General features: G+C 46.3%; 1 protein-coding gene across 1 annotated transcript in view; it reads right to left on the reverse strand.

Annotated features, from left to right (window-relative positions):
- Nucleotides 1–4,196: 4,196 nt before the first annotated feature.
- EPAS1 (endothelial PAS domain protein 1) overlaps nt 4,197–20,140 on the reverse strand; it is a gene marked incomplete at its 5' end in the record, with an annotated part of 22,964 nt that continues 7,020 nt past the window's right edge. The window contains 10 exons of the mRNA XM_010158946.1: nt 4,197–4,580; nt 5,298–5,468; nt 5,978–6,095; nt 6,192–6,315; nt 7,376–7,860; nt 9,511–9,621; nt 10,501–10,688; nt 11,015–11,223; nt 11,982–12,129; nt 16,521–16,627. Of these exons, the coding sequence (XP_010157248.1) occupies nt 4,429–4,580; nt 5,298–5,468; nt 5,978–6,095; nt 6,192–6,315; nt 7,376–7,860; nt 9,511–9,621; nt 10,501–10,688; nt 11,015–11,223; nt 11,982–12,129; nt 16,521–16,627 (1,813 nt within the window). The remainder of the gene's footprint in view (nt 4,581–5,297; nt 5,469–5,977; nt 6,096–6,191; nt 6,316–7,375; nt 7,861–9,510; nt 9,622–10,500; nt 10,689–11,014; nt 11,224–11,981; nt 12,130–16,520; nt 16,628–20,140) is intronic.

Raw genomic sequence — 20,140 nt, forward strand, 5'->3', positions numbered from 1 at the left:
AGCTCTGCTCTCGTTTCCAAAACTGCAGGAGACACTGTAGGTACATCTGAAACTTGTTAGGGGTTTGCTCAAAGCACGGTGTCAGGGGAATGGTGAGAGAGGCAGGCTGAGCCAGCAGAACCTTTTCATAGCATCACAGAATGGTTCATCCGTACCCCACCATTGCTTGCTAGAGCAGCAGATGGAAACAGCCAAGGAAAACGTCTGCAATGACAGTAAAGGTTGCTTGCTGCAGCAGAGAAGCACGTGCAGCTCTTGAGAAATGGGAGGACATTGTGTTTGGCAGATGACAGAGCCATCCAGCTGCTGGTCCTGTGTTGCTGTGGTTTACCTAGGACCTTTGGGCCTTCTGGAACTACAAGCTGGAGGGTGACAGTATGCGTGGAGGCGGCAACACTGCTGCTGCCACAAGAGACTTTGCTCTTGGTGTGCCTTTGCCAGTGCCCTGGGGTGGCAGAGCTTCAGTCGCTAGAGCTGTTGGAGTAACGCTTTTCCTTGCAAAACCCAGCCAGTGCCAGGCCTTCAGTGACCCCCAGGTCATCAGCTTAGAAGCCCTGTGCTTCCAAAAGGTGTATGTGGGGGCGGTTCACGCTGGTGCTGGTGCCTTTGAGGATCTAGCCTGCCGGCTCTGACTGACTTCATCTGGAGCCCTGGCCCTGCCTACTGCTGTGAGCAAGCATGGTGGAGCGTTTGCAGATCCCCGTATCGCTTAGGAGCTGGTGGTTGGACTTGGCTCCAAATATCTGGGCTTTTCTGCACTTTTTATTAGTAATAGCAATATGTATATATGTAATACACATCCACATACGCCACAAGGATGTTGAGATTTTCCTATGGGATTTTGTTTAACAGCGTGAAGCTTACTTGCGTGAAGTCTGTGGTTTAGGAAACATGTTGGCTTGACCGCTTCAAAAAGACAATAGTGTTGAAAATCAGCTGGAGCCTGAGAGCAGCCCCAACCATGAGCACTTGGAGAAACTGCCTGATTTTTGAGCAGTTCTGTCTGTGCTGTTGGAGATACAAGATCCAATACTGAGAACTGGCACTCTTAGTCAGCAAAAGGTGATGTGCACTTCTCCTCCTCTACTGGGGGGGGGAAAAAACCTGTACTAAAGCCCTGTTTAGCAGAAAAAAAGCTCAGCTATTGTGCAATCTAGGTAGTATGTTTCTTGATTTGATTCATTTGGGTACATAAATTGCAGAGTCAGAACTTGGCTATCCAGGGCATTCATATGCGTGAGGGGAAAAACCCTGCTGAAAACTAGCCTGAGAAGTGTTTAGTTGGTGTAGGAAGGGAGGGGGTTGGGGGGGAGGAAGCTGAAGGCAGTACTTCCATGTTCCTTAACCTACTTGAATATGGGAGTGGTGAATGCCTGAAGCTCTTCAGACTAAGACTGGGATACCCCCAAAACCAGCGCTTTACAGTAGCAGTTAATGATTACAACCTTTGAGAGACAAATGGATCTGAACAGGTTAATCACTCCTGACACTGGTTTTTTTTTAATCCAACTGTGGGTTAAAGATCTGCCATGTGGGGAGCCAGGTTTTGTCCAAGAGCCCTGAAGATCAATGGGATGTTTTAAAAGGGAGGCTAACACACTCATTCGCTCCTCACCACTGGGTGTTGTGTGGTTACTGTTAATTAGGACAGATTTAGAAGCAAGGAGTTCCACACAGCCAACTTAGGTTCTTCAGAAGACCTGCCGTGGTTGAGCAGCTCGGTGGTGGTTGTACAGGCACCGCGTCTTTCAAAGGTGGGTATCAGAGGGCTCAGGTGCCAACAGGTTCCACGGGGTCCAAGCTGAGTTTAAATGTGTTTGGAAATGAACTCTTAAGGTGCCTGTCCTCCTAGAGCACACTAGGTGTTGTTCCGCCAGCAACGCAGGTGGTTTCTGCGTGGGAAAGGATGGGCATGCTTAGCAGCAGCACTGGGATGAAGGCCCAGGCAGGTGAAGCAGAGGCTTGGCTGGGGCAAAGCCCGTTAGTCAGGGGCCTGTCAGAATACAGTGGTTTATGGTACGTGGTGGGGAGCTGCGGCAATTCAGCCTCTCACATGTCGCTCTGTCAACTTAACTTTCAGAAACACGCTTTGAGACCGAAGCGGCGTGCTGAACCAGCCGTACAGCCTGTTTCCCACTCTGCCAGTGAGGAAAGCGAGGAACCCCTCTGCACGAAAGTCGGGGGTACAGACCTTTGCCAGGCTACTTCCCCGCTCTCAAATACAGGTAACTATTTGTTCTTTCATTCTTCAAAGATCAATGCAAACCTTGATTTTCTATAAATAATTTAATAAATACTTTTGCTTTACAATGATACAACAAATAACAAATTCATAGCAAACGAGTCACAAAGAATTTAGGATCAGTATACTTTAATAAAGTATCAGTGTCAAAATACATTTCCTTATCAAGTTAAAGTTCCCATACAGTTATAATATTGTCAATAAGAATTCAGCAATATAGATTATGAAATAATTATGATAAAAAGTACGATTAATATTAAGACATGGAATATTTTTTTTCAGAGTGTTTTAGTAAACTGTTAGGGTATAACATTTTTTTAATGCTGAAACTACACAAATAAGAAACAGAAGAGCAGTTTTCAAGTGTCTTTAATCCTTGAAGCCTTTAAGTCCTTGCCACTGCAAATTTGTCAAGTCAGGCATGCCGATTCTAATCCGATTTGGATGCTTACAATGTATTTTTTTCCATATGGCAAACACCTTCACTTTAGCAGTAGATAATTTTTGGTAACAAACTCTTGAAAGATTGCCTGCTACAGGGACTATCGCCATTTTTTGCGTTATGTACCAATAACGCAAGATCTTCAGCTTTTCTCCTATCGCGTGGGTAAGACCTGCGCGCTCGGAAGGGCTGGGCGAGCCCACGGCTCCCTCCCCTCAAGTGTCAGCGCGTGACAGAAAGCGGGTTTGTGAATGGGCCTCGGCAGAATCAAAAGAACGTGTCTTTGTTCTGAGTTTCTGGGCCAGACTTTTACCTTTTGCAGTACATGGCCACGGTTCCGTTTACACTGACTTAGACCAGTGGAGGAAACGAGACAATTATCCCAACATGGATCTAGGTGTTCACCAAGTTTCAAGTCAGAACTTCTCACCTGCCAATTATTACTTTTGCTGCTTAAATATGTTGGAATTTAAACTTTCAAATCTTTTTGCCTTTGAAAGCATTCAAAGCTTTATTTTTTTTAAAATACATGACAACCAACTGGACAGGAGCTGTGACTGTGTCTGGCTGCCTTTTAAGGGCATTTCAGTGACTGATTGAGGCAAGGCGAGAAAAAATGATGTGACCTGCCAGCCAGCTATTCATCCTGCTACACAATCCTTAATTCTTTTTGTCTACCTGTAACTCGGCCTAAGACAGTGGGAAACATTAATTTAACTTTTAGTGATTCAACATCGCATAGTGCTAGCTCGGTGTCAGATGACAAAGGCTGCCCGTCATCAGAGGTGTTAGTGCTGGTGGCTGGTCAGATGTCTGAAGGATCAGCAACACCTCCAGCCCGAACAGCTCCTCAAGTTGTGTCCCAGTTACAGCAAAAGTACCAAGAGATTATCAACAACAACTGACCCAGAGAGAAATCATATAAAAAACCCCAAACTGAACCTGGCAGGGGGGTGGAGAGGGAAGGAAGGAACAAGAAACTCCAACACAAACAAAACCACAGGTCTAAATCCTCCACTGGGGTAAATCTGCAGGGCTCCCTAGGCTGCAGAGCAGAGTCCAAGGTTAAGGCAGCTGAGAAGGTGGCTTGGTTTTGAGGAAAAAAGCTTACAATGTGCAACTTTCACGGATACCCACAAACATCGCCGTTCACCATTCACATTTCTTTCAACAAAGTGTATAAAAAAAAAAAATGAAGGGAAGGGGGGAGGCAGAAGGCTGGAATTTTTCCTTTAGTATGCTTCTCCAAAAGTTATGCAAGTTACAATACGACAAATGCTGGAAAACAGAAAGACTCAGAGGATTTCATTTTGGCAGATCAACAAAAAAGCTGTGGTTGGAGATCAAATTTGTTTCATTCATCTTTGGCAATAAAAATAAATCTTTGCAGTACTGCAGCCAAAGTATCACATGATGAGGCATTTGTACCACAGCTTCTTATTAGCGTGAAATTTGAAGCAAATTTCAGAGTATAAATTACAAGCCATGAGATAAGGGAAGGGTAATCAAACTCTCTAAACAACACTTTAATTGCAATAGAGAAAATACAGTAGATGTATTTCTTTCCTATGAATAATAAAGTGAGTAACTTCAAAAGGCCACTATCTGGTAAGGTGGACAGGTTCGATAGCTAAGTAAAATCCTGTAAAAGTGTATTGGTATTAGAAATTGTCTACTTGCAAAAATATATTTGAAAACTGAAGCGGTTTTGAACAGTATAGGCCACGGAATATTGCCGGATCGCTCAGGTTGCCTGGTCCAGTGCTCTGAGCAGTTCGCTGCCCTGCAGAAGCGTAGAGCTGCCCAAGACGGGGACGTTCACCTCGCAGTCGTATCTCGTCAACTCGGGCAACAAGTAGGGTTCAAAGGAGGGCCCCAGCAGGCGACTGGCCAGACCTGCAAGAGATGAGTGAAGCACGTCGGGTGCTGAGAGCAGAGAGACGGAGGGAGCACTGCTCTCCCCTCCTCCCTCCTCTAACAGCAGCTCTCACTTCGTGCTGGGCTTACGTCAACACACCTCAACCCACCAGCAGTCACAGGTTTCAGAGCACACCAATGCTGCTCTGCCTTGAGCCGGCGTGTGTCACACAGACAGGTGCCATTTTTTCACCTCCAGCCCCTGTTTAGATCGTTCTGCACCAATGTTGTTTTTTCTCAGATGAGGAAAGCTGGAGTAAACATCAGGGTTATTAAACTGACACCCACTCCCCTTATGTATTAGAAGGGACATATATGCATCCCCTTTAATTCCTTACTTTAGCTCTTAGAAGGCTTCTGCTAAGACCCTAACCTACAAACCCCCGTGAAGTTGTTTAGCACAACTCAATCAGTTCCACCACAAGACAAAAGTATTTATGGGGGATGACTGGACCTCCAAGGTAGAAATGTATTAAGTTTAAGGGAAAGGGAGGGCAAAAATAACTTTTCCTCAGGTATTACAAGTGTAAACAGTTTCCAACTAAACGACAGAACTGATTTCTCATCCTGTGAGGCGTTACATATTTGGGTCTTGGTTACCATCCTCCTCCATATTTTTTAAGTGGTTTTGTTCATGGAATCAGTACTGGACATAACTGCCAGTGCTTTCCAGTTTCTGCACTTGGCAGCTCTTACCTGACGCTCTGTGAGGTGGCTGGACAGTACAGTCCTGATAATGGGAACTGTAAAAGAGAGGGGGGAACGCTCCTGCTTTCAAATTCTCCCCGGGATTGCCGCAGGTGGGTGGTTGCTGCTGCAGTTGATTCATCGGTTGGCTCAGACCTCTTGAGTTACAGACAAATTCATCTGATGTACACAGTGGGGAAAACACAGTGAAGTTAAGCCAGTGTAGTAATTGTTGTAGATAATACTAATTCAAAGTGATCCTCATCACGACCGTCAGGTGATGTGGGCATTCCTACATCTTGTTGCAAAGGAAATCCAGAAACAGCCCTAGCTCTGGAAGTAGTATTGCACCCAAGTAGTATTGCTTGTGTAAGGAAACGCAGTGTTGTAAGAGAGAAAGTGTCAGCTCTGGCTCGGAGGTACCTGCCCCTTGGATCAGCATGAGGTAAACTCGGCCCCGCTATGCCGATCCCTGTTCCCTCCAAAGCAAAGGGTGTGAACCTACACGAAACCATCGCCCAGGGAGTTATCAATCGCACCTTAAATCCTTCGGCTCTTAGCAGTACAACCTGTCTAGTTGTAACTTGGTGTAATATTTACAGAGCTTGTTTACGTTTCCTTTAGAAAGAGGTGGTGTTTCTATTCAACCCGCCCTGAAATTGTTGAGGTACGCCTTTCTTTTGTCTTACCAGCAAGAAGACTTGTGCTGAGAGACTTTTTTTCTGTGACCAAGGAACTGTTTTCCCCTTTGAGAAATTTCATTCTCTTCCACATGAGGTGAGATGGGTTGACCACGGACGGATCTCCCTAGAATGGGAAGAAAAGTGAAACGAGTGATCACACGGATGGGCGTGGTGAGCCCAAAGTGGTGAAGGGGGGGCAGGGTGGGCTGCTTACAATTACCCCACTCAGCTGTTGCAGTGCTTGTTCTTCGTAATCCAGTTGTCGCTTCAGTTTCAAACTGTTGGACAAAGCAATCCGTGCTGGGTTTATATCTATGCCTCGTTGCCCCAACACATCCAGGGGCCTGTGGAGAGAAAACATCTCTGGGTGAGTGAGCAGGGAGGCAAATCTAAACCATCTTGTTCATTTATACAGATTCTCCTTTCATTTAAGGTGTCTTGGACACATGACAGCAGGCAGACCACAAACAAATGCTTTTATGTCCTTTTAGTCATCCTATAAGCTTTGGGAACTCTTGTCTTTTGGGATCAAAAACTAGTGAAAGTCTAGGATGAACAGCCTCTAGGAATCTCCAGGCAGACATACAAAGCTGTAGAAACAAAGTCCTGCCATTTTTAAGGGGAGGATTTGGAGAGCCACACCTGTCCCCTTGCTTTGCACACTGAGTATGAACACACAGGTTGCTGTTTGGGGACAAACCTTCGCTTTCCGGATGCTTATTCGACACTAGTAGTTCTGCCACCAAGAATCCCAGAAGGCAAACTGCACAGCTTCATGGTTTCAAGTGACCGTTGCTATTTTATGTGCGCCCTCAATGCTTCAGCGTGCCCAGCACTGGAGACCCAAAGAGCTACAGAGAAACTTGCAGCTAGGGCAGAAAACTTCGAGGACTGTAGCCTCTGATCTACATCTCATCGCACACCCGTCACGTGTGTAAGAAAGCGAACGAGGTAAGGAAGGGTTGTAGGAAAAAACCCTGTCATTTTCAATCTTAGTTACAGTGTTTACACATGGCAGCAATAAATGTACTGTCACCCTTCCCTCTCCCCTATTTGCTGTTGTGCAAAAAGGCAGGCGTGGGCCCCAGCTCACTGCTGGACCGGTCAAGCCTTTTCAGCGCCTCTCAAGCTGCACGAAGGCGTGCAGGCAATTTCTACCTGGCCAGGAGGAAATTCGTTCGTGTACCCTTACAGGCAGTGAAAACCCAGGCCACTTCTGCTCCTACCAGCAGGAGTTCCACCAGGAGAGCACCACACCAATTTCCTCAGAGGTGCAGTCTGATCCCTCGCCAAACAACTTATTCCAACTGAATTCAGAAAAAGAGTTTTTCAAGATTATGCCTCCCCTCATCCCCCCAAATCTTTTCCAAGTAAAATACATAATTATACCACAGAAGCTCTTACCTTTTCTTATATATGGGCACGCTCGGAGAATGTATTGGTGGCCCTGAGGGAGAACTTGATAGGGATCCTGAGTATTTCTCCACGAGTCTCCATTTAGCAGGAACATATTCTAATGGAGGATCAGGTGGCCACTGGGTGTTCGGTCTTCCTCCCATCGAAGACAGGGGAGTGCTGGCTTGGTCGTGGTACGGTGGCAGCGATGACCTACCCACGCTGTTGAAGAAGACCCCTGACAGGGACCCATGACCAGGGTTAACGTTTTTATTGGAGAGCTGTGGGCAGTATTTCTCCGGCAGGAACTGGTTCTGCGATGCTGAAGCAAGAGGCTGGAAGATGGTGCTCATGCTACTTAGACTCTGCTGGGTATTTTGTGCACTTTCAGAGAGAGGACGTTCTTCTTGGCAGATTGGGCTGAGCTGGAAATCTTCTCCATCCATAGGAATGTAAGGAGCCAAGGTTTCAAGGTCCAGTTCATTGAAGTCAGTCTGCACAAAACCAAAGTAGGTTCATAAGGAAAGTGAAGTCGTTAACAGTTGTGGCAGTCAGTGTGACATGGAATACTGGGTAGTGGTGAAGCTGAAAAGATCACAAATTTACCCACATGCACCTAGCCAGCTCCCACTTAAAGAGGTTTTATTCCTATGACAAGCACACATGTGCAGCAGCAGAAGGTAAGACGACAAACTGAAGGAAAAAACCTCCCAGATAAGCAGTGTTTGCTAAAGCAGCTTGCATGCAGCCTGCCACACCAGTGTGATCGAAGATCACCTGGGTCAAGTAACTTGTCTGCCAAGACTCTGCACCATGCGGCAGGTACTCCAACCGCGGGCTTTCAGGCTAAAACAGAAGACAGACTTCTCCTACTCCAGCTACATGAGAAAAAACACATCAAAAAACGCTACAGAGTTTTAAAAAAATGTGGTTGGAAGGACACTAAGACGCTTAAATCTGTGGTGGTTCGTGGGTTGCTTCTTTCCCCCCTTGGAGGACTAGTCACACTTAGGTTCATTTCTCTTGGCATCTGACCAGAGCTGAACAGAGAGGGCAATCGATGTCAGCCCACGCTCAGCTCAGGACAGGGCTGCTCTCTAACACTCCTTTTTCCCACCACACCAGCAGGAGAATGCTGAATCTCACAAAACTGAAGTTTAGACATGCCAAGTCTTGCACTAAGTTTGATTCTGATCCGCATTTTGCTCCTCTCTGTCCACTCTTTTTATTGCTTTCAGTGCTGTCCCTGGGTCCAGACTCAGGTAGGCTGTAGTCTGTATCCTGAAGAAATTTCATCTAAGTCTGCAACTTGTACTGGCAAATTGAGGCACCTCACCTGAGCCCTGGTCATCCCAAACTTTCCACAGGATTAATAGGAGGGGATGAGTGTAAGGTCTGAGCTGCCGGCCAGCAATGCCTGTTCCCTTCTCTTAACTATGAAGAAGTATAAGCTCTTAACTAGATACTTAGGTGGGCTGAATCAGGCCAACACCTTTTGTATCCACTAGCTCACTTGATGTAATGTCATGACAGTGGAGGATTAAGAGTTATTTATAGAGGGAATTTCTATGCTTACACCCCAGTTCAAATGCAGGAGATGGAGATGCTACGTTATTGTACATGCGCATAATTGTCACACGTCTCCAAAATCCTCCAAGAGGTAAGACAAGGAGAATATATCCAAACAGAGAGCTTTCATTTTGAGGTTAAAGGAGACACGTGCTACGAGGGGCATTCCTTTCCCATTCTGACGTTTTGCAAGAACTAAATGAGTTTATTTACACTGTGTTCTACAAAGGATGCTTACTTGCTAGTCGTTAGGGCAGATTGAAAAAAAAAAAATTGTTGCTGCTTTTATTCCTTATCCAGTCTACAGCAGCTTCCAAAGTCTGAAAGCTCCTGCTGCTGCTCTCTTTGCAGTGACACCCTATGGCACTTGGCTTCAGGGAGTTGGGGACAGAAATCTACACCCCAGCTTTTGAAAGCACTTAATTTTTAGTGTTGTGCATCTGCGTTGTGGTGTGTACGTGCAAATGCAGTTTCATATGTGCTGCTATACCTGCACATACAGCATGGATCCATACTACCTGCTAGCAAGGGACTGATTTCGATGGCTTTTGGAAGAAGAGAGATTAGTTCCTTACCTGGGAGTTGCACTGGCTTTTTGATTCTGTGTCCATGGCAAAGAGTTTTTCAATCACCTCAATCTTAAGATCTTCATCCACAGCACTGTAATAATCTCCTGGGCTGCTTGGCTGTGCAGAAATAAGAATTTGCTATAAGCAGCAATACAACAGCATTGGCTTAGCATCCTCCAGTTATGCTGTACTGCTCAGTAACAGATCTTCCCCATCATACCAGGCTGCACACACAGTGGCCTCGGAACCCCAAACTCTCCGCTTCTGTCATGTGCTTTTCTCCAACACAAGATTTGCGTCACTACACATTTGAGAGCTGTGCTGATTAACAGGGGCATCTGATATGGGAACCTAGTTGTCAGTTGAAATGGTTTTCTGGCAACTCAGCCCAGCAGCGTGAGACGTATTAAACAATTGTGTCAAGAAGGATGATGCTTAGCACTACCTTTGGGGCTTCAGTACACTTGGACATCCTCTAGCAAAGGCTGGCTAAGAGTGGCTCCAGCTCTTGGGGGCAGTGCCCTGCCAGCACATTCATTCTTTCAGTGAGAAACTCCATGGGGCTGCTCTCAAAAGCCCGAGTTGGGTCAAGTTTCAGGACTAGAGACCATAGCTACCAGCTAACAGAGAGGCCATAGGGGTCTGGGGCAATGTTGCCACTGACCACACTGTTTTGCGTTGGCTTTTTATTTAAGGCTGATGCCAGGAAAGGTGGTAGCACGTTCTTCTACCAGTTCTTCTACAGAGTGTAGTACTTACTGAGGGACAGCTGAGAGAAAATGAGGATTGCAGTGCAAAGGCAGGATATAGTTCCCATGGGATGTTTTTGCTATTGTAGCTTAAGGTGCCAGGAATACAGGAAGGCTATAGACACACCGGTCCTCGTTAATCAGCAATGAGACAGGACTGCTAACACCAGATCATCGCCTACACATACTGATGGGACCTAGATGCAAAACCTAACATGCATTTGTTTTTTTTTAAAGCTCCTCTTACCGTGGAACAGCTACTGTTGCTGCTGGCACTTGGGGTACTGCTGCCAGGTGCGATCTGGGGCATTGTGAAGGATGGTATCGTCAGTGTTTCGCCTTGAGCAGCGTGGCTTTTCACCTCCCCTGGCCATGCTTTGTTTGGTGTCAAAACAGCACCGGTGAAGGCAGGGGCTTCCTCAAACTTCTGTGTCCCTGCAGAGAGTTTTAACAATATTAATGGATGCTTTTAGGTTTTGCCATGTTATGACATAATTGCAGCTATTCACTGAAAGTAAACACTGCTCCTAGTTGCCATGACAATAAGTTGGCAGAGACTTAATGCATGTTGTTTAGTCAGCAAGAAAGCCTGATTCTGCTCTCATTCACAGAAATTTTCCACTGGTGTGAGCACGTGGGCTCTTACAGCCATTACACTCCTGATTTGTACACACAGCAAACAGACCTTGTCTGTTAAGTTTCTAAATGTAGGCTCATATGTGGCTCTTTGTTGCACAAGAATTATTTATACAGATACTAACCAAAATCCAGGGAAATAATGGCATCGCCGGGTGTCGGTGCCAGCTGAGCAAGTTCCTCTGGTTCCTCCTTTAACTTAGTAAACAAGAAGTCGCTCTTCTCCATGCCAGGGATGCTGCTCTCGTAGGTGGTGCTCATTGTCAGCAGGTGAGGCTTGAAGAGTGACTCTGTTTGGTCCATGGAGAACACCACATCGTTCTTCTCAATTTCACTAACAAGAAAACAGGTTTTAGGCATTTTGCACTCTAAAAAAAAAAAGATGCAGGTAATGTAGGCAGTACAAACTCTAAAGCTGGGGCCTGTAGGAGCGTTTCAGCCGCTCGGTCGCAGGCCAGGCTCCCGCCAGGCGAGGCACGGTTCCAGCGTTGCTGAGCACCACCATGTCAGATGACGCAGGGAGCGTGGTCAGGACTGCTGTGGGAATACTCGGGGCTTTGTCGCTCGGCTTTTTAAAGGGATGTAGTCGAGGCTATAATGACCCAGACTACCACTCAAATAAGTATTTCCTATTTTGGCCCCATCTAGGGCCAAAAATGCTTGAGTTTTGCCAAAGAGAGGCAAAACTCCCGATTGGTCCCAATTTTTGAGGTGGTAAAGAGCTTCTCCTAGCAACATAAGATACAGCTACTGCTTAATTTTATCTCTCTGTCACAGCACTAGAAAAACCGTGTGCTAGCAGCTGCGTTACACAACACAATCTTCAGGGCAGGCCTTACGCCCTGTTGTATCAGCACAGCAGCCGCCCTGCAGAAGAGAGAGGCTGTGGTGTATTTCGACAGCGCGTGTAGGAGCGGGCACGCCGCCTTTTTCGTCAGTGTCTACCATCAGTACACAAGACTGAACAAACGTGGCTAAACTGGTTTCAGAATAACAACGCTGAATAAATAGACCCCTCAAAAGTTCCTCCGATGACTGCGTTTCTCCCAGCCCCTGACTCCAGCTGCCGTGGTTCTGTCCGGTACGACTCACCTCAGCACATAGTTGACGCAGACGATACACTGAGGCTGCAGGTTGCGCGTGTTGTAAATCACCGTTCCTTGAGTCTCCAGCCATACGTATCCACCGTGCTTGGCAAGCATACGGTACTGGCCCGTCACCACCTGACCTTTTGTACACACTGAGAAGAGGGGGCAGAGATACAAGATAATGCAGCAGGCCAGAAACGCACCATACGTAACGCTCGTTTTCAATCAACCCGCGTCGGAGTCTTCATTAGGCACGACTGCAGACACTTAACTTTGGGAAAATTCAGCCATTTGAAGTAGAAAAAGGGCTGTGCAAGAGCTTGAAATGGACAGTCTAGAAGGAACCAAGACCCAGGTGAACAAAGAAAATAATGTTTTTTTGAACTGGCCTGTGTTTCTCAAGCAATAAATTGTCAATAGTAGAACTCGAGTTTAAAGATTTCTCTAGATGTTTGAAGGGTAAAAACCTTCCCTCCCTCCCCAGTATTTTGTAATATTTGAAGAGAATGAGTTTTCAGTATGGAGTTTGTATCTCAGGAAGTCTTATGATGCCCTGTCATAAAACCCTTCCTAAAAGCAACGAACGCTGTCCTGCTAGTCACAACTGTCAGTTGAGGGAAATGTTGATCCATAATATTAGGGCTACAGTATGCAAGGAGCACTTGCACGAAGAGGAGTTGGCATTTGTAAGCAGACGTAATCATACAGTGGGAACTGGCTCAACTAAACCTTTGACCCCATTGGCAGTCTTACCTTTTAAAGAGGTTTTACGCCTGGGGACAGTATGCCATCAAACTGGTGCCCTAAAACTACTGCAATTTGCCTCAGTAAGGCTGGAAACTTGACTCTGCAGTCTTTGTATTGAAAACTTCCTTGTGAACGTGGCCGTTAATAGAAGCTATTTATTGTTGGCCTCTCCTACGTCGCCACCACGCAAACGTACACATCCAGGCCCGTGAAACCCAACTACTGTTTTGCAGATAATTGTTGCTGTGTTTATCCTTCTAGCTCTGAAGTTTGTTTGTTTTCTTCCAAGGAGTATTTAATCATCCTTCATTTAATTTATTTAGACAAAGCAGAACATGACTTTTATTGATTAAATACTTCTGGTGGAACAAAATCAAAAGGCTTTCGTTTCAAAGTGTTTTAGTGACTGGACTGTTCTGCTCTGCTTGTGAAACATAATTACACTGCTTCCTCATCATCAGCTCATCAATAAGAGTCACAGTGTAGGCGCCTGTTACGTTACAAAGAAGCTTTTTACTGCTTTCATCTTTATTATTATTATTATTCAAGGCATGTCATGTTCTGATATAATAAAGTGCAGCAGAGTCCCTCCGAGGGGTAATGTCATAAATTACTAATGCGCTCCCAACTTATCAACGCTGCGTTTAAGGTCCTGCCTCCAGGAGCTTCCCACTTCTCTTGCTTGTGTTTTGAAGCACACATTACCTGTACCTTTACAGAACTGGTGACATCTCAATGAACTAGGCTCCAGTCATGCTCCTTATCTTTGGGGGTATAAAGGGGGAACGCAGGGATGAAGTTAATTGAGCACAGACTTTGCTTTTTAATTGCCGAGACATGCTTGAGCAGCACGACGGTTCACTTGGCGGTACGCAGCCGCAGCTCAACGAGCCTTCCAAGCGACAGGCCCCAGGTGGTGACATCCAGCTCCTCACTGAAGGCAACAGCAAAGTCCCCGTTGGCTTTAAGGGCAACCAGACCAGACTATAAATGGAAGTGATTCTAGACTAATTAATCACTGAGTGGGAAAATACAGCTCGGCAGCCCAGATTTTGTGTAGGTTCATGTAAGGTTTTCACCTTGCTTGCATAACGTGAAGAACTGGGTATGCTAAATATTGCCAAATGCACCCCCAGCTTCCGTTTGATGGCGACTGATTAAGACTTCCAAACTCTCTATGCACCTACCCTCCCAGCCAAGAACACAAACACTACTGTGGCTTCTTGAACACGAGATTGTTATTTCACCTCAAGAAAACACACACAACCCCGTAGTACAGTAAAAATGCAATAAGCATGATTTATCGCTAAATTACAAGGAAGGACAGGGAAGGAGTTCTGCTTCTATCCAAGACTCACTTGAGGTTTCCCTCCCTCTCTCTCTTCAGACTTCAGTCTCTTTCCCCCGTTTGCTCTGCATCTTTACCACACTAACCGGTTGGCACTGTCAGAATTGGTATCGTTGCAGTATCTACATAGCACACTTCCAATAAAAATTAGTGTTTCATAAATGGGAGTGTGTTGACCACAAATTCTGAGGTGGATATTCCCATGTAGGAATGAATATGGCCGGGAAGAACTGATAGGTTCTGTACAGTTACGTACCAGGAAGGACTAGGAAGTTGTGCATAAGCTATATGTGCTTGGTTACCCTCTGCATTAGGCAACACCACGCAACCTGGGGGTTTCCTACTCGAGGGGCTTATGTGTCTTTTCTCAAGTCACAGCTTGCTGTCACTTTGCCTCTGTGGCTGTTCTCCGAGCTGGTAAGATGCCTGACCGTCCTAGAAGGCAGAGAAGTTTTTATCTTAGAAAAACTAAAGGGGTCAAATGAGCTGGCGATGTAAACGGATGGTTCTGCTGTGGGCAACAGCATTTATCAGACTTTGGTCCCATGCTTCCAACAGTAAGAGTCATCCACGCCGATCCTGTGCAATCATAAACACACTATGGAACAGTTTGATCTGAAATATTTATAACCTGTGTGGCGCACAGTGCCTCGAGCACTTTTGCTGGTCTAACTCGCCCCTGCAGACTTCGCCCACGTGCTGCGGCTTGAGCAGCCCTTATGCCCACCAGCAAAGCTTGGTCAGACACGGCCATTCCCAGCAGGCGCAAGTGGCATCTGGATGCCCGCGCTGCATGACGGGCCGAACTGAATTGCTACAGTGAGGAGTGACCTCCATCAATGCCTGGTCACAACGGGTACTAGCAACTCTCCAGAAATCTCTATGTGGCCAAGTCCCAACTTGGTGGTCTCGTTTAATTAACTAGGTAGGGATCACCACCCAGGGCACACGCTCTTGCCTGTTACCAAAGAGACTGCTGGCTGTCATTCCCTGCCCGGCATTAGTGCAGTCCTAAAAATGCACCTCGGCGACTCCGAAGCAACGGAGCAGCATAGCCCCTGATTTCTCGGGAGGCATATGACACGGATATCCTATCTCTGAGTATCACCCATTCCTCCTGCCTGTTAAAACCCACAAACATGCTGCCTAAGAAACAGTTGTAACAAACACATTCCCAGACAACTCTCTGCAAGTAGGGTTTGATTTCCTCTTTTCTTTCAAGCGGCTCTGGAAACAGGGTGATTCATACCAACACTGTTTTACAACACAACTTTAATTGCTGCCAAACATTCTTTCAAGTAACATTTCAACTCAAAACTGTCCTGAACCCCTGCCACTGGAGCTAACGCATATCCCCTTTTCCCCTTCAGGTCAGACAGTTATTCTTTGGGAAGTACAGGAATACTTTCTGTAAGTGTTCGGTGAGCAATTCCCTACAGACACGACTAAGACACGAGCTTCTTCCCCGAGGATAGAGACCTTGATCATCGTAACTACAAGGTGGGGTTTCTGGTAGGTTTTCTTAGCTTGTGAACTCCCCGTCTGGGAGCTTTGCTTTGTTTTGGTACAACAGCAGACGTTTCAGTGACGTGGTGCTGAGCGCTCTCCTACGCACTAGTTCGGTGGCCATAACAGCCAGGGGTGGGAAACGTCACTGGTCCTTTAGTGCACCGTGCTGTCTCCAGCCACAGCGCTGACTCTACGGGCAGAGACTGGAGATTTAAATCCAGTAATTTTAAGACACTTCATGTGAGAGAGAGAGAGAAGTCGTGTAACTAACTGTGTGGCCTACTCAAGAGGGGGAGCAGATCTTGGCTCTGATCTCTGCTCCTGGAATAATTCCAGTACTTTACATTAAAAACAGCTAAAACTGGCATTTCACATAGGCATAAGAACAACAAGGGGAGGTTGTTCCTGCAAGCATATATTATTTGTGTAATGAATATCCCTTTTAGAAAGCCTCCTCGCACATCTGTTCGGGGTGGGGAAGATACTTGTTACTTGGTAGCAGAAGACAGACATTTAAAAATACACTGGAATCATTTTTCTTCCTCCTACCCTTTACAGCTGTTTTTCCCCTGGAGCCCAGCGGCACACCAGAAAGACACCGCCGCTGGCACACGCACTTCTCACCTGGCTAGTACTGCCTAGCTCAGTATTTCAAGTTTTCAGCTGATCCTTGTATTATTATCCTCAGAGAGACAGCGATTCTCCTCTCTACCATCCAAGCCGAGTTTTAATTAAAGCAAAAATCGGGCCCTCTGGAAAGAACAGCAGCAGGTTTCAGCTAGACAAGCACGGTAACCTACCAGATTTCTTGCAAAGCCTAACTACTGTTCTCAGAGACTTTCTGCACACAAGGTGCATTTGTATTTCCAACCTCTCACTGAGGCCCCCGCAGGCTGTCCTTACGTGCAGACTAGGAATTAAAACAAGAACACGACTTACAGTTCTGGTGACTCTTGGTCATACTCTCCGAGTCCAAGGCATGGTAGAACTCGTATGCCGAACGGCCCAGCAGCTCCTCTGGATGGTATCCAATCAGCTCTGTTATTCTTGGTTAAGAAGAAAACCAGTATTTAAAATTCAGGTCACCTTAGCCTTATGCTTACATGTGCAGGGCAGCTATCGGCTCGAGTCCTTCCCCTAACAGAATTAAACCCACAATATGAGAATTTCTGACCTTCCGAACACATTAGGGGCTGTAGATGACTTCTGATTGTGTTCTCAAACATATCCATGTTGAGAATAAACCACCTTCTACCACCACTGGAGTAAAAATTCCTAGGGACATCATTACATGTGTTGCCAATTTTCCCAGGCCTATTGCAGGGCATCTCTGATGGAAGGTCTCAACCGGAAAACCATTGCTGACCAAGCTCTTGAGCTGCCCACTACCTGCAGCAGCGCCCAGCATTCAGAATCAAATGCAGGTGATGGGGTAGAGTTGGCACCATCAGGTTTAAAAGCATGGTGTACATTTAAAAACCATACATCTGAGGGTTAAGTTACTTCTTTGGGTATGGCATCTAATAAAATAAAAATGCAAGGTGAGAAATTAAGGGCAGCTAAAAAAAAAAAATCAGCTCTTCTACTTAGCATTTCTCAAGTACATGAGAACTTCAGCATATGGATTAGGTTACTTGGGTGACTAATCCACAGCCTAAGTAGGATTTTACACAAAGAAAGCTATGATCTCGAAACCTAGACTTGTTCAGAGCTTTTCTGCGTACTCAGGCAAGGCAGGATTTCTCAGAAGTTCCTGAATAAATGAAAAGAGGTCATCAAACTGTGCAGATGATTTTCTCTAATGAGGGGATGGAGGAAAAAGGCTCTTTTTTCCTCAATTCAATTTGAAATACCATCACACGCAACTTTACAGGAAATATGGTCAGAAAAAAAAAAATCCTCTCATGAATTCAAAACCAAAGATAGCCTATCTTCCGAGAAAAGAAGGAAACGTTACTGTTTTCCCAGTCACATCCAGCCACAGCACTCGTGGATGCCCTCTCCCAGCTTTTAAACTGCAATAATAACCTGCAGCGCTGCAGAGAGCAGCAGCAGAAACGACTACCAACCGCCTGCTAAGCCGTCCTGAACCCTGACAAGCCAGGGGGTTCGCAAAGGAACGGTCAGGGCACGCAGCACCCGCTGCCGTCAGTGGCAGCGCCCACGTTTTGTGCCTCGGAATTAACTCCCTTGGAAAGGCTTTATCTGCCACTACCACACTGGATTAGTGACGCTACTTTTAAGAGACGCATCCTCGGGTTTGTGTACTCCCTGGAAGGCCCGGCCCTCCAAACACAGCATGTCTTTACACGACAGACATGTAAATACTGTAAAACAAAGAGAGCAAGAGCATGGTATTCATCTCCCAGATCACCCTCCAGCAAGGAAGACAGATAAGATGGAGCTATTTTGTGTATGGTTTGAACGCCAGGGCATTGAGTCAGCTTTTCCCTGCCTCCGCATAACTGTATAGCTCATATCCCCGGGAAACCTTGGGATCGTCAGTGAAAATCACCACTGTGTCCTGATTTCCACAGAACTAACATGGGTTTATAATGGTTTAGTGGAGCAAAGACTGCAGTTGGTTTTATCGGGTTCCCTCCAAAGACTTACTCTTCTGTTTATGTTTACAGTTTTACATACGCTCAGAGTATAGAGCGATGAAGGGGGAAAGTCCTGACCCCGGTTTCAAGAAGAGTTGCTTTTCTGACTCTTCACTGACAGCCTTCCGAACCTTTAAACAGCACCCCAGCCAAACCTGTAGCTTTCCTCTGAAACCACCGTTGCTTTTTCTTTTTAACAAAAGCAGAAGTTCTCATCGTGAGTTGGTCACCAGAGCTGAACCATCAGGAGAGAACGACAAATACAGAAGGAGCCCTACTAAGGGAAGAGTAAGGCTCCCAAAACACAGCTGCTGCTTGCCTTTGCACACTCAGCTGGGACACCTTGGTGTAAGTGGCTTTTGCCAGGACCAGTGTAAATATGCCATCTCTGAAAGCAGAAAGCATGGCCTTTGGTTACATAAAACTATCCCAGTCAGTTTGGAGCTCATCACAAGGGGAAGGCTTTTAAAATTCAGGAAGTTGAGGATTTACTCTTAATCCTGTCAGTGGGAGCTGAAAGCCAAGCGAGGGTTCAGTGTGGAGAAGGAAAAGGAAGTACAGATAATGGAAAGTAAAAGCAGCAGCACCAATGCAAATCCAAAGCCGCGTTACAGCCTTCGTGGGTGTCACAGCGGGACTGAGGCAGCGACCAAAACCAACTGTGTTACAGCAGGCTGAGGGACTCTTAACTTTCCTCATACAGGAACCGCAATCCCTCTGCCAAATTGTCTGTTCCAATCCTCTAACTCCCCTCTCAAACTGCTCCTCACTGTTCATAGCGAGCGCTCTCACTGTGGGATTACGCTCCTTGTCATTCCATGGCATGGAACGACTTGTGGTGCGATCCTGCTGGGACAATGTCAAATTTAACTAGATCTAATGTAAACTGGGATGAAAGTTAGCTGGTGGCGGGTTGCTCTCTTTTGACTACAACCGACCAAGGAGTATACAGAAAGATAAACATAAGGTATCAAAGAATTATCCACAGGCCCCACAACACTGGCCACGTTCTAAACCCACGCCTGGTAACAATGCAATACGGACCAGGAGTAATTGCTTTAAAAACTTAAATTTAAATTAAAACTTAAATTTAAAACTTAAACTGCTTAAAAAAATTTGAAAAAAGGATAAAGAGCATCTACACCATTGTTAACTGATCCGTTAATCTCTTCCCGCAATTCAGATCTGTTACATTTCTCTTTAAACACTCCTGGTTATAAAAAGTTATACGATGTTTCTTCTTCCCGTCCCAAAACGCCCCTAAAACCGGCTGATGTTTCCTAGGTACATTTTCAAATACTACTATTTTGTAACACATGCCCTCTTCTCCCCAAGAACTGTTAGCAGCGGTGGCTTGGAGCGCGTCGACTGGTGGATCACACCCTCCTTTCTTCCTCCGCTGGTGCTGCCGACTCTGAAAAGCTTAAGGAAGCCACCTGCAGGGCTGGAAACCAGGTGAGGCGACTCCACGCCGCCTTACACACCAGGGCCAAGGCAGGCAGCTCTCCCTGTCTCCATCAGGCCCGTCTGTGACTCTTCCAGGGCGGTCGTGGGAGAAGGCTGTCCGCAGAATCACAGAACGCTGGGGTTGGAAGGGACCGTCGGAGCGGCCGGGAGCAGCCCTGACCTCACCTGAGCATCGCGCTGGGGGTCGCCAGCACGGCGCGCCCGCCAGACGCCGCCGGCTTTCCACAGGAGCCTCTTAGCAATACGAAACGCCAAGCAAATACATGGAAGACTAAGTGCAAAGGAAAAAGCATCCCACGGAGCTGTGAGGAGGAGGAGGTAACAGTCACAGAAATGTACGTGCCCTGTGGGACCAAAGGGTCATGTACAAAGCTGAGCCCAGAACACAAGACCTACTTCTGCTTAGACACCAGACAGAAAACTGCTCTTTGTGCAAGCTATGGAATGACAGAATTGGAAAGCAAACTGCATGGTGGTTTGGGATGGCAT

This window comes from Eurypyga helias, unplaced genomic scaffold, assembly GCF_000690775.1.
Source record: "Eurypyga helias isolate BGI_N326 unplaced genomic scaffold, ASM69077v1 scaffold18869, whole genome shotgun sequence".
In the NCBI taxonomy this organism is placed as follows: Eukaryota; Metazoa; Chordata; class Aves; order Eurypygiformes; family Eurypygidae; genus Eurypyga; species Eurypyga helias.